Raw genomic sequence first — 14,460 nt, 5'->3', positions numbered from 1 at the left:
GCACACGCTTCTTGTTCTCAGGGTGAGGGTACTGGTTGTGGTGCTGAAAGAATTGTGGTGGGGAAAGATTTCAGCTGACGTCTCCTGCCATTCACAACTCATGTCAGAGAAGGCAACTCCACGACTTGGATCTGCGTTCACGTGGGTAAGTGCACTCTCTGTTTGGACAGGATAGATGTGGGTTCTCTTGTGAGAAATACACGTCAGAAAAAGATAAAGAAATCATTATGTAAAGGTGAAAGTCAGATCAAGATAGTAATTCACCGTAATAGATTTTCCGCAAACAGTGGGATTCCGAGCTGCGTCCTAGCTTTGGGACAAACCCTATTCCTTCCTACAAACAAACCAGTGGAAGCCACTATTTTCAGGAATTTCAGGTGAGCTTTAGATGGGCCAGATCCAGCCTGCCTGCTTCTGCCTTCAGTGGGAAATCAGCCACTTGCCAAGAAAACTTAAGACTTCTTTTTTTTTGGCATGACAAAAGCAGGAGGCTCACTGTGCTTTACACCACCACCCTACTTCCTTTCAAATTAAACTGTAAAATGAGCCCACGGCATCGCAGGTGCTGGAGGTGAGGCACGGGGTGAGCGGTAGCTCCTTCCTTGGCAGAACACAGCTGCCACTCTTGGGTGCTGAGCACCGGATCCACGGCCACATTGGTGACCTCTGTCAAGCCTACTTGGGGCAGTTAATCGCTCACACGACTCAGGGCATGCCAGTTCTGACGCTAGAAAGGCCTTATTTTTAGGATGGCAGGCTATTAACGCCTGTTATTGAACCCTCAACCAAGGTGTGAAGCTTGAACAGCACTGGCCATGTGCATGTGCTGGCGTGCAACGGCACCACTGCCTGCGGACAACCCTTGACGGATGGAAGGCGGAGATGGATTTCCCCACGCCTGTTCGCGTTTAACACAGCCCCCCAGGCTGCCATTCCCCCTCCGCGGCGAGGAGGAGCCCCACGAGACCCACCGCCCCAGGACCAAGCAAAATGGCGGCCGGCCGGCGACAGGGCACTCGCCCCGCCCTCCTGCGCCTGGCCCAATTGAATGAATGGGCTATAAATACCGGCCAATCGGGTGGCGGGTCCCGCTCTATATAAAAGAGGTGCGGCGGCAGTGGCAGGGCTCCACTCCGGCTGGGGAAGCAACGGGACGCGGAGGTCCTTTCTTTAGCTGCGGAGCCCTCGGTAAGTCCCGGAGCAGCAGAGCTGTCCTGCAGCTTTAAAATAAGATTTTTACTTTTTTTTCTACACCCCCGCTCCTGGTGCGGGATGGAGCCGGTCCGGCTGAGGAGGGGGAGCGGGGGGCGGCGGGGGAGGGGGCGCGGCGCAGGTGCTTACCGGGCTTGTCCCCCGCTGGAGGGGGCCCCCGCTCTAAAACCAGATTAACCCGGTATTTAGCAGGGTAGTTACATATGCTTGCCCCAGCCAGGTACCCCGAAGGAGCCGTCTGTTGTACAGTGGCTTGTTGGCTACTTCCCACCCGTCCGCTCCCAAGTCGGGGAGCAGCCGGGGCTCGGGGGGCGGCCGGGCGCCGTCGCTCCTCGGGCTGGGGCGCGGCTGACCCCCCCCACCCCCACCCCCGCTCGCCCGTTAGCGGCGGGAGGAGGCGCGACCGCCACACTGAGGGAACGGCGGTGCCGCCCCGCTCACCTGCCGCCCGCCGCGGCATCCTGGAGGGGCCGAGCCCCCTTTCCCGCCCCAGAGCCGCCGGCGGGGTCTGCCCGACGCTGCCACGGCCGCCTTGCGCCACCTTGGGCGCGTCTCTCCGGCGCCCCGGGGGAGTGGGGAGAGCATCCCCCTGCCCTTGCGGCTGGCATCGCTGAGGACGGGGCGAGGCTGGTGGAGGTGAAGAACTTCTTTCTTTCCTCCTTCCTGGCTTTTGCGGGAGGTGTTGTACTAACAAAGGTGTGAAAGGCACGGGTGGAACCGCAGCCAAGGTGACCTTGCTGGGGTGCCTGGCTTCCTGCCCCGGGGCGTTTGGGAGGCCTGCCAAGACCCCAGTGATAGGCTTCCCCTCTTTCTCCCCTAGTGACTGCGGTAGGGTCAGACATGCCCTTCTCAAACAGCCACAACCTCCTGAAGATGAAGTACTCTGCTGATGATGAGTTCCCTGACCTGAGTGTTCACAACAATCACATGGCCAAGGTGCTGACCCTGGACCTGTACAAGAAGTTGAGGGATAAACAGACTTCCAGTGGATTTACGCTGGATGATGTCATCCAGACTGGGGTTGACAACCCAGGTAACGGCTGGGGACCGTTAGATCTGCATAATGATCTGTTCTCCCTGCTTACTGGAAGTGCTTCTTGACAATGGCACCCAAAGCTCTTGAGCTGCTGAGAGGCAAATCTTGTAAAGCATTGAGATGGCTCTGAATGCATGGCTGTGTTAAAAGAGGCCTTGTTCTACCAAGCCATGTTTCTTGCTGTGGTCTAACATATCAATTCCCAGACACTTAAATTATGTAACTGCTCTGCTAAATACTTTCAATCTGAACAGGGGGAAAAAAAAAAAGCTCTAAACCAGATGCATTCTAATTCTAATACAACCAGGGGGGAAAAGCCCAACCCTGGTATTATGTGGGCTTACCTGGCTGTTCTGGTCTATTACTATTCCAAACTGGTTATGTGATGTTCTCTAGCACTTCTATGAAAAAAGGGGGAGCAGATGTGTTTACATGTTAACATTACAGTATTTATTTTTACTCTAGCAATATCAAAATGGCCCAACTAAATAATCAGAGACTGCCTCCTGATGAGGAGTACCCGGACCTGAGCACCCACAACAACCACATGGCCAAAGTTCTAACCCTGGATTTATACAAGAAACTGAGAGACAGAGTCACGCCCAGTGGCTTCACCCTGGATGATGTCATTCAGACTGGGGTTGATAATCCTGGTAAAATGCGTTGAGAATATTCTGTGTGAGCCAGCTGAAGTAACTGGTGCTTTTGAATATGGTGACTTAAAACTAATCTTGTGGAGGTGGTATTTATGAGCAGACTACAGAAATGCAGCTCTGCAGCAGAAGGAACAAAATGCGAAGTACGCTTGCTTCCAGCAAAAGCATGGCTGTTTAGACATAAAGTTCTATCCAGTGGTCTAGATTAGCTAGTGCAATTTGGTGTGCTGTGCAAATTTGTCCTAAACCAAGCTTGACAAATGAGCGTGGTTTAATGGCAACAGTTACGGGTTTCCATAGCACTGCATTTAACTGGATGAAGTGTAAAATGTAGGGTCTCTCGAAATGTTTTTGTGTAAGGATGCATTTCTAAGTGACTAGACCTACCACTAAAGAACTTGCCTGGTTAGTGCTGTGCTGGAGGACAGCCAAACATCACCCAAACTTAGCTCTTCTGACTTTATTACCACTCCAGGCCATCCCTTCATAATGACAGTAGGATGTGTAGCTGGTGATGAAGAGTCCTATGATGTGTTTAAGGAACTCTTTGATCCAGTTATTGAAGACAGGCATGGTGGCTACAAACCAACTGATGAGCACAAGACCGACCTGAATGCTGATAACCTGCAGGTATAAACTTTTGATCAATTACTGATGCCTACTGGTCTTATGACTGGGTAAAGTTGTTGGCAGCTGCTTAAGCTGATTGCTCAGGCTCTGTCCCCTCACTTTCACCCAGCACAGACTCGCAGGCTGTGTGTCCAGTGCAATCAGACTTCAGAGCTTGCTGCTGTAGGATGTCAGTGGTGGGGTAGAACCAGGCAGCTGGCACGCAGCAGGAGCTTGCTTGATGCACTGCTGCTATGTAGGTCATGCCAAACATGTTCAACATGTACTTTCATGAATGGTGGTCTGTAGTAGTCAAGCTAAACAACAGTGTCCTAGGAGTCAAAGACTGTCATAAAAATGTGGCACTTTACTATTTGATCTTGGATCTCATACTATAGAATAGGCATTGTTAAGGTTCGGAGTAAGGATTTCTGCCCATCTTAAGGATTTCAAATGTTACTGTAGACGCTAGGAATTCCTAATGCTGTGTTGATTGCCTAGCCATCTTGAAAATGAGATACCTTGTATGACAGTAGTGAATAATTCTCATTTACAAGAGTAAACACCTACCTAAACAACAAGGGTTTGCCTCATGTTGATACCTGTAGATTGTAGCTCTGAAGGGGGAGCAGAAGTGTGGACCATAGTCTGAAATGGACATAAAACTGATGGTCTGGTGGTATCCTTGTCTTCTAGCACTACCTAGTACTTGTAGCCTTAGCCTCAAAACGAGGGTTGTGTTACACAGATACTTAAGCTAATGCTGGAGAAAATAGTCCTGAAGTAAGACACTGGCTTACAGGCCAAGTAGTCAATATCTCAAGTATAAGGTGCACCCATAAATGCATGGGAGCTATCTGTATTTAGGGTAGGTATCTTGGCAACTGTCTTGTACTCACTGGTTTCCTAATCTTTTAGGGAGGTGATGACCTGGATCCCAACTATGTGCTAAGTTCCCGAGTCAGAACTGGTAGAAGCATCCGTGGATTCTGTCTTCCCCCGCACTGTAGTCGAGGAGAGAGGCGGGCCATTGAAAAGCTCTCTGTTGAAGGTAAAGTGAGAACCGGCTGCATTGGGGAAACTACTTGGGTCCTTTGTGCAAGAGGGTTTCTTTGCAGTTTGAAAATGGAGGCAGCTGCCAAAAGCTGCCTCCCTCAAGACTTAGTCTCAACATGGAGCCTTCCCTGAAAAAGGCTCATTACATTACAGCTGCCTCAGCATTGCAGTTTGTAGCTGAGAGCAAGAGCACATGTCAGAGGGAAGTTGGACTGCATTAAGTTAACCTTTGCTGATCTTGAAAGCTTCTTTCTACGTGTGTAGGGAAAGAGGTTGGTTCACCATGGCTCACACCTGAAATGTAATAGGTATGTAGCAACTTCAGGGCTTGAGTCATGGTTGCAGTATTTTGCGGCTGTGTATAATTGACTTTTATTAATGTTTGGCTTGCTTAGAGGTGCAGTCTTGCTCCAAATGTGCAGTTGCTTAGAGTAAGCCCTAGTTTTCAGTGGAACTCCTCAGCTGTAGGTTTTTTCTATTGCTTCCCAAGTCCATTAAGTAAGAGGAAAGGATACACTCAAGGTGCAATTCTGGAGACAGAGTGTAGTTGTTCCGGAACCTCTCAAGGGCAGGGTAACAGTCCTTGACTAGAATCATACTGTTTGTTGTATACATGACCTTGATTCTCCTTGGAAGAAAGCACTCCACTTCTTCAGTAAGCAGCAGAGATGATCCTAAACTGCATTTAAGGGAATAAAGGCTACTTGTATAGGCCTGGAAGGTGAAGGCAGATCATCTGATACTACCTTGAGTTCTGTAATGCTGCAAAGGCATTGCCATTGAAGTTGAAAGCAAGAGAGGAACCAAACCCAGCAGATCAGACATTGCCATACTTTGTGTGTGGTCTCTAAAGTACTGGGAATGTCTAGCACCTTTGGTCCCCTATCCTAACAGTGACTCTTTCTTTCAGCTCTGGGTAGTCTGGAAGGTGATCTCAAGGGGAAGTACTATGCTTTGAGGAACATGACTGATGCAGAGCAGCAGCAGCTGATTGATGATCACTTCTTGTTTGACAAGCCAGTTTCTCCTCTTCTGTTAGCATCTGGGATGGCACGAGATTGGCCTGATGCCAGGGGCATCTGGTGAGTACACCTGGAAGGGAAGAGTCCTACAAAGTCCCTGCAAAAAAAAAAATATCTTGCAGTTCTGGTTGTGGCTCCTACTGTTGAGCAAAATGGCAGCTTCTGAACTCATATTACTGAATCTAATGCGAAACTTATGTGGTCTCCTGGGAAGTTGCATCTAAACCAGCAGAATTTGGACAAGTATTACCATGTACCACACTGGGTAATAGGAACAAGCCAGCTTGGCTAGCCTGTAACCAGAGCCCACCCATCCAGCACAGGTTCATGAAGCACCTGTCTTCATGAAGACAGTAATTGAAGCAGCTTATGAAAGTAAATCACTTCTAAAGAAGTAGATGTGTCACTACATTCAGCTCTTGTCTCAGGAGCTTAGAGTAACTTGTACTGGCTTAGCTTAGACTTGATACTAGATGCGTAGTTGCTCACTTGTAGTCTCATCACTTCTGCTTGCAGAAACTCGCTGGACTAGTATGGCTTTACCTGTACTAGTGTTAAGATTTCCCCCCCTGCCTCTAGAGACTTGGTGATATGAGTTGACTGATGGCAGAAGCGTGGAATGGAAGGATTCTACTTGTCAGATGTAGGTCACCTACATAAAACTCTGCATTTCAGGAGCTTCTGCGGCATAATTAACTTGCTCCCTTGTAAGCCAAGGGCTAGGTTTTTATCAACTGGAATACTCTAGTCTTACTGTAGCTGCTTCAGTACAACCCCAAGGAAGCATGCTTTGTTTCTGTAGGTCACCTTTAAGATTGTGTCATCTACCTGCAGATTGCCAGCACTAGATAGCAATGTCATCTGAGCATGACTAATCTACAGCCTTGAAGTGTAAAGTCTCAGTGTTGTCTCATAAATAACTTTCCTCAGGTGCTAGTTAATTTTTGATCCTAATCAAGCTGAGAAATTATCAGCATAATAAACTTTGATAGTACTTGCTGCCAGCTGCAAGCTAGGACAACAGGGGCCCATGGTTGTTCAGAGGTTTTTATAGCATCTCTGAAGAGCTCTGATCTAAAATTAATAGTGAAAACAACTTAGTTCTCTGATAAGGTGCAAAGTGCAGTTTAACAGAATTTGACAAAATTCTGATAATAGACTTTGTTATATGTTGTCAACATGGTGTCATTATGAACATCACTGTACAGGACTGCCTCAAGTCTGTACTGATCACCCTCCTGCAAACTCTGCTGAACAGGTGACATCTCTTTATAAATTTATAAACTCAGGCCACAGGTGAGCTAGGGGGATGACTGGATTGTAAGGTTCAATACTGTAAGACTGGCTAATGTCATATTATTACTTACTCTGACCTGTTTAGATATAGGCCAATTCAAACTACCCCTTGAAAAGAGCAGGGTAAAAACTACTAGCTTAACTCTGTTTAGGTCCTGCATGGACAAAAGAAGTAAGATTAATTTCTTTCAAGAAGAAACTAAGTGAGCCTCTTGAAATAAAAGCTACAATGATGAGTAATCAGCTGCTGTTACAATTATCTTGAAAATGTTATGTGGGACAGATAACAAGCTGTTTGCTCTGTCTCCTAGGCACAATGATAACAAGACCTTCCTTGTTTGGATCAATGAGGAGGATCATCTTAGAGTTATTTCCATGCAGAAAGGTGGCAATATGAAGGAAGTATTTACCCGCTTCTGTACTGGGCTAACACAGGTAAATCAGTATTGCCTGAGCTGTAGGTTCAAATGATGCATGTTTTTCTGGTTAGAGCTGAGAATGAAAACTCTTTCAAGCCCCCTCCGGGGTCCTGCATGGTGGTACTTCGTAGGCTGGGTCTCTGGGAACACCCTGATGAAATCCAAAGCTGTGAGGGCTCTGAAACACCTACATTGGCAAAACATTGAGACTATGAAATCTAGAATATGTCCTCTGATGTGGCACCCTTGTCCAAGTGTCTAAACTATACTTAAAGGACTTCTACATGGTTCTGTAAATCAAGCATTGAGACACCCTCGGTGGGAGGAGGAATTGTTTGAATGTGGATGGGCGAAGCTGGACTGAAGGTGCTTTTCTTGGCTTCTAGTCTTGATATGAACTTGAGCCTTACCAGCCCCTTCCCTAATCCTAACAGACATGCCAGCTTGACACACACTAAATCAAGCTTCCCAACAGATAGTGACTTCAGATTTAGTAGTGTAGCTTGAACTTAGCCTGTCTCACTACTAAGAGCAAGATTAAGGCCTTAAAAGCCCCTTGTTGGTGACCCTCTCTTCCAAATGGAGGGGGCTTATGTGACTGATTTAAATAGTTGTTCAAACTGTTGTGGCTGTTGCTATGTAACTGAAGCTGTAAATGAGCCCTAATGGATGACCTACATCCTTCAGGCAGAGAACAATCTTTAAACATCCATTCTCTCTATTTATAGATAGAAACCCTCTTCAAGTCCAAAAACTATGAGTTCATGTGGAATCCACACTTGGGCTACATCCTGACCTGCCCATCCAACCTTGGAACAGGGCTCCGTGCTGGTGTGCACATCAAGCTACCGAACCTTGGGAAACATGAGAAATTTGGAGAGGTCCTTAAGAGGCTTCGGCTGCAGAAACGAGGCACAGGTGAGAGGTGGTGATACAGTGATATCCTAGTCAGGCTGCCCTAAGACACTAGCAAAAGCCTGGCTACAGCCAGAGCCATGTCTTCATTTGCGCTGGCAGTGCCTGTCAGACCATCCAGAAGGGACCCTTGTAAGCATGTGGAGAGAACAAAGCCTTAAAATCATAGCTTGAGGGGTTGAGGGTGCCAGTGCTCTGCTTATACCTTATTGTATCTGGCTATCTAGGTATGCCCTGTGTGGTATTCTGAGCTCCAGATAAGGTGGACCTGATGGCAGCTGTTGCTGTTGTAAGAAGGGATGGGAATTCTGATTTAACTTCTGGCTAGGAAATAGCTACAGTAGGTACTTCTGACCGCAGGTTAGATTGCTCTTGGGTTACAAGAATAAAGAAGTGGCCTAATGGCATGCTCAGTGGCTCATGTTGGCAGTCACACGCAGCTTTACCTCCCTGCATGTTGGAGGGGTTGGCAGTGACAACTTGTAGAGCTGTCTTGCTGTGTTCTCACCTCAAGGGAGCAAAGGTAGGGACAAAAGGGGTAGTCTTACCTGTGCTAGTAGTGACCAGAGTACTCACTAAATCTCTTGTTCCAGGTGGTGTGGACACAGCTGCTGTTGGAGGAGTGTTTGATGTCTCCAATGCTGATCGTCTTGGCTTCTCTGAGGTGGAGCTGGTGCAGATGGTGGTGGATGGTGTGAAGCTGCTCATTGAAATGGAAAAGCGCCTTGAAAAAGGCCAGTCCATTGACGACCTCATACCAGCTCAGAAATAAAGCACTTTTTTCTCTTGCTCCCTAAGTTATTGGATGAATAATAAAATGTCACTCCAGTTCAAACCCCTTGGGTCAGAGCCCACTTAGTTATTACACTGTAGAGAAGTCTTCCATCCATCTGTGTTAGAGTTTATTTTTTTGATGGTTGAGATGTTGCTGAAAATGAAATAAACTATTGTTTTGGCCTGACAAGTCTTAGATGTGTTAACTGAATGTCTTTTGAGGTTTAAGTGACTTGGTTTTCTCGGTTATGGTAGAGGGGCTGGTTTTGTGTACTAGTACATCTTCCTGGCTGCAGTCTGCTCAAGTTTAAGTGTGGCTAAAGCAGTGTCAGAAGTGAATCTTTAACTTGATTGTAGTTGCTGTAAAGTTGAGAACTGGTGTTAAACATGAGTCACTGCAAACATGCCCTACCTCCAAGCTTTGACTTGTGCATCTGCTCATGGCAACTGTAAACTGTCATTATCCTGACTGCAGCAGGCCAGGCTGGCTCCTGTAAGGGAGAGGAGACAGATCTGGGTACAAAGGGCTACTGTTCTCAGACATGTCCTCCTGGGGCTGCAGGGCAATGCTCTGAGGTCAGACTTCAGCCTGTAATACTGACAGTAAGCTAGTTTGTGGGGAGAAGAACACATCTTTAACCTCTAGAGGTGTGCAGAGAGTTGGTGTAAACTAATCACTCTTGTGGGTATGGAGTGAGGTGAAACTTAGACTAAACCCATGCTTCTTGCTAAGCTTTCAGCTTAGCTAATAAAGAGGTGTGGGGGCTGTAAGCTGCCAGTTACAGGAAAATATCAGATAACTCTAGCTTGCTTCAGCTGGCTCTCGTTGACCTATGCACCAGTTGTCCCATGAACCTAAAAACAAGCAGTACAGCCAATTAATACATGCTAAATAGTTGGGGTTTTTTCCAAACTGGGTCTGGCTTGCAAGCTCAGGCTGTTCTCTGGGTGTGAGCTTACAGTGTTGCATCAAGTAAGTCTGCTTTTCAGAATGGCTGTAGTCACAGTATGTGTGGAGGTGTCACATTATTAACCTGCAAGAACAGCATTTTCCAGAAGTATTGATAGCTAGGGGCATTGGGCCCTTACAGCTTTTGTAGCCTGTGCAACCTGGGAAGCAGATAGCACCTGATCCGCAGCTCTACCCACTGCTAAAACCTGGCTTTTATAGACAGAGCATGATCGAAGTTGATACATAGCTTCACAGTGTGCAGCTTTATATAGGCTTGCGTAGATAAGCTTCCTTTTGTAGAGGCTGTGATATTTCTAAGGCTGTGATTGCAGGCTGTCACTTAGCTGAAGTGATCACTCCAGCTGGAATAAGCTAACTGAGTTTTGGTGAGGGAAAAGCTGATTGAACATCTCAAATGAGATTTTTTTTTTTAAATATAGCTTTCTACATGATTCAGATTTAACTGGGTGGGGGAGAGGAGATCACATGTAAGAGTTCTGTTCTGAGCTAAGTGATGTGCCTGTATTTGAGTTAATCGGCACAGGGATTTTTCTGTACAAGGCTTGTGGGAGCAGGGAAGGGAAAATGGTGCAAGAGACAACTGTTTGGTTCTGTGTATTCTTTAGATCCCCCTTGCTGTGCTTTGTGTCACTGTTCACAGATGCTTGGGAAATAGCTGGTGCTGCATCTTGTAATCAGAGAGTGTTCATTTAGTGGTGCCTCTTCTCAACACGGCGTTGCTACTGCGCTCACAGCAATTATCTAATGGAAGGATGTGTCTGAAAACGTGTCTATCTTTTTTTAGCTATGTCAGCTGGACAAATAAAAACATCTCTCTCCCTATGCATCTTGTTTCTCCTATGTCCATAGCCCATTGGAGCTGCTACATCCCTCTGTCTCATTTTAGCTCCTGGGTCCCTGCAGTCTGAAGGAGGACCTGTAGCTGGCTAAAAAATTATGGTCAAAGCATCAAGATAGTCTTCAATGCTTGCATCCAACTAGAAAATATTTATTTTTAATTGGTTTTCTTTCCCACCCACCACCTTTGCTGTGTTCCTTCCTGTTGCTGCCACGACAAATAACATGACCACGCTTTTCTTTCAGCTTGTACAAAGCAATTGAAAATATTCCAGAGAACAAACCTGTCATGGCAAAAGGCTGGACACAGCGACCTACCCCAGCTGGGACTCGCTAAAAACCTGCGATCAAGAGAGAAATTAAACCTCTTACCCCCTTGCCTTGAAAGCTCCACGTTGATTCTCAGCATTACTCACCATCATGCTCTGGGTGCCTACTGTGGGTCGCTCATATACTGTGGCTGCATGAAGTAGGTCATACGGAGTGGCCGCTTGCTCGTGCCTCAGGCACCTGGAATTTTGCTGGGCAATGGCAAGCTGCCATGGGTCAGGGCTGCCTCAGCCGTAAACCGAGGGGAGGAGAGGGAGCTTGCCACTTGCTGCTGTGCTTTATACAGGGGAACTGCAATTAGCCTTGCTGGTGGAGCCACCCGTGTCACGTCGCTTTTGGGAAGGACGGAGGAGCTGGCGCAGCCGGCGGGGCCCTCTGGACAGGTGAGCTCATGCTTTGCATCACACCCGGCAGTGATGGCGTCATTCCTCCCCGAGCCTGGAGCAGTGCACAGGCTCCTCCGTTGGCTGAAAAAGTGCTGATGATGTGTGGGTGCAGGCTGGGGGAGGAGAGGGGCCAGGAGGCCCTTTGGGCTGTGCAGGCATGTGTTGCATCTCTGAACTTTCCCATGAAGTTTAATCTGAACTTACAGATCCAGGAGCAGCAATTGTTGCTGCCGTCCCACTGCCAGGGAGAGCAGCTGAGCTCCGCCGGCTCTAACGGGGGTCGTCTTGTGTTGTCCTCTTCGCTGCCTTCGCAGGCCCTGCTCCCACAGGCTCGCATGTTGTCCCTTGGCTGCCAGCTCACCGCTCAAAGCATGCACTGCTTTTATAACATTTTCAAGGGGAATTTCTTTTTCTCATTGTTTTTTTCTTCTGAACATTCCTGCTCTCCTGTGGGGAGCAGCTGCCTTGCCCCAGCCTGCACGCGATGCCCACGCAGGGCAATGCCTGCCACGGCAGCAGTCAGTCAGCCCAGTCCCCTTCCCTCTCGGCATGCGTGGCACAGGCAGCATGTTGCCTGCTGGGACCCTAAGGTCCTTCTTCAAGAAATCAAGCTGCTCAAAAAACAATTTACCTCTTGTATTACACTTACTGGCAGTAGACTGACCATAAATGCTCCTTATTCCATGTTTGTGCTATCTACTGGAAATGATCTTTCAATCATTGTGGACTAAGCCACACAGAAGATGGTGGTAAGCTCAGCATTGCGGCATCGACCCTAGGCACCCTGCCATGCTGTGGGAAGATCCCAGGCCTGAGTGAAGTGGCCAAGCTCCACACACACTCTGTTGTGCTGTGAGCCAAGCGAAGGGATGGGGTGGCTGCTTCACGAGGAGGTCCAGGTACATCAGGGAGACTCCTGCTTCTTGGGACAAGGTAGCCAACCCAGGTGACTCCTCTCTCACAAAACAAAGTCTAGGGCAAGGTGGTTTGATCTGCTGGTTGCCCAGCAAAAGCCCTGCCTGGGGTGCAGGAGGCTGCTGCTTGAGGCCTGCCCTCCACCAGGGATCCTTGCTCGGCTCAGCTTTGCTCAGCTCAGCCCCAACCACAGTCAAGGCCAGGGCAATGCTTTCCCCCGGCTTTCCGTTTTGTCCAGTATAATTAATCCATCACTAGGCCAAGAAGAAAAAGGAAGGTGCTATTGCCTAATGTCTCTGGCACCAATCTAGGAGGGAGGAGGTTTAGGCTCCAGCCTGTCCTCAGATGAGTGTTACCACACTTTTACGCAATGTGGAATAGCTTGAGCAGGGGAGTTTGAGTGGTGGTTTTTTTTTTCCCTCCATTCACCCACCCACACAAAAAATGTGGTAGCGTGGTGGGCAGGGCACTCTTCTGGGAATGGAGACAGCGTCACAGCCTTTTCATCTCCTGTTTGCTTTTCTTTTTCCCCTGGGGAAGCAGCAGGCCAGCAGGCTCCTTTGGCTGCTCTGCGTTCCTCTGGCTAGTCTGTCTTCCCACCTCTCCCAAAGAATTGTAGTTACAAAGCTGGAAATAGCCTGGGTAGTCATTTGCTCCAGCCCTCCACCAGTGGGACAGGGCACTTCACCATCCTGGGGCTTTGTCACATTTATTTGTCCCCAGTGAAGGGGGAAAAAAACCCAGTTCTGGAGAAGGGCACGCCACAGCCTAAGATGTTGCTACGAGAGGCTAATCATCACCAGGTCTCTTGCATCACTTGACCCTCTTCCCTTGCCTCTGACATATTGGGTTTGTTTCTTTATACAGAAATTATGCTTTGGCAGCCCAACTCTGTTACTCCATTTCGAAGCCCAGCCCACTTGCCCTGGGTTCCTGGCCCCACAGCACCTCTGCGTCAGTGGCTGCGAGCCGCCAGCCGCTGCATGGGAAAACCCAATGGCGAGGACTGCCCTTGGGCTGCTGAGGTGTTCGTATGTGGAGATACTGGGTTTCCCCTGCTTTTTGAAAGACCATCTTTTGTATAAGTCAAATGTTGCATAGAGCCAGGTTGAGCACATCAGGTGAGAAGCTGTATCTACTACACCCACAGTGTGGGTCTAGTAATTAAATTGGCAGCGTGGGCTCAGACTGGGATCAACAATTAGTGGGGAAACTCTGCATTACCAGACAGGGTAAAAATAAACAGAGATGCATCCAAAACTACCAAAGATTTTTGTTTTCCTCCTCCAGCCAGTGAGTAAGACTATGAGAAACCATATATATATAAAAGTGTGTGTGTGTATATACATATGTATGTATATTTTTATATATACACATAAATATGTCTATTTTAATATATATGTGTATATATATATGAATATAAACTTTCAAAGGGAAAAATGTCTCGTACTTAACACCTGGGAAAATGGACAGAAAGGGTAACACTCAGAAAGATGTGAATGTTGAGGTTTTTATTGAATGTCAAAAGCTTCAGCTAAAGATATAGAATGGACAACCCCAAGCTTTCTATGATGCAATTTCAAAATAAAATCAGAACTGAAGATTAATTTGACAGACACACATGCAAGCCCCAGATCTTTGTAAAAACTTTGGCTTCTCACTGTGTTTAGTGCAGGTCGGTGCAAGGTTCGGCCAATGGCTGCAGTCTGATTGCTCTTTGCACACCCATTATTGATGACCAGAGAGTAAAACTGAGAATAACCTGTGCTGAGGAGACCCTGGAAGTGTCAGCTTATATTTTTGCCGTGACTTCTTGTGATGGTGTTTGATGGTAGTACTTGAGCACAGAAAAGTTCTCCTGGATTATTTGGGAAAAGGCAAGACTGGAAAATAAGTGAATTTACTTGACTGAAACCCTACATCCTTTAGCATGGTCCAGCTGATCGGTTAGCACATACACCGAGGACAGTTTTGTTGGGATGTAAATAGCAGCTGTTTGCCGTTCAAACACTGCTGTGTGCTCA

At 47.6% G+C, this 14,460-nt stretch overlaps 1 protein-coding gene and 1 long non-coding RNA gene across 5 annotated transcripts; one reads left to right on the top strand and one right to left on the bottom strand.

Moving 5' to 3' along the window:
* Positions 1–46: 46 nt before the first annotated feature.
* On the top strand, positions 47–9,185 carry CKB (creatine kinase B). Of its 4 annotated transcripts, XM_075103998.1 has the most exons (9): positions 1,099–1,188; positions 2,033–2,245; positions 2,714–2,901; positions 3,380–3,534; positions 4,432–4,564; positions 5,480–5,651; positions 7,199–7,322; positions 8,035–8,224; positions 8,815–9,185. In XM_075103998.1, the coding sequence occupies exons 3-9, from the start codon at positions 2,724–2,726 to the stop codon at positions 8,991–8,993; spliced, it is 1,131 nt and encodes a 376-aa protein (XP_074960099.1). In that variant the 5' UTR covers positions 1,099–1,188; positions 2,033–2,245; positions 2,714–2,723; the 3' UTR covers positions 8,994–9,185. The 4 variants fall into 4 exon arrangements, with proteins under 4 accessions (XP_074960097.1, XP_074960096.1, XP_074960099.1 ...); XM_075103996.1 differs by lacking the exons at positions 1,099–1,188; positions 2,714–2,901 and adding an exon at positions 47–145; XM_075103995.1 differs by lacking the exon at positions 2,714–2,901 and having other exon boundaries at positions 796–1,188.
* LOC142062072 (uncharacterized) lies at positions 112–1,542 on the bottom strand. Its single transcript, XR_012662366.1, has 3 exons — positions 1,342–1,542; positions 1,068–1,220; positions 112–158 (listed from the first exon to the last, which is right to left on the bottom strand). It is a non-coding gene; the product is annotated as an uncharacterized LOC142062072 (long non-coding RNA).
* Positions 9,186–14,460: the final 5,275 nt, after the last annotated feature.

This window comes from Phalacrocorax aristotelis, chromosome 9, assembly GCF_949628215.1.
Source record: "Phalacrocorax aristotelis chromosome 9, bGulAri2.1, whole genome shotgun sequence".
NCBI classification, from domain to species: domain Eukaryota; kingdom Metazoa; phylum Chordata; class Aves; order Suliformes; family Phalacrocoracidae; genus Phalacrocorax; species Phalacrocorax aristotelis.
The sequence above is the reverse complement of the archived record's forward strand: the minus strand, read 5'-3'. Positions and strand labels throughout refer to the sequence as shown.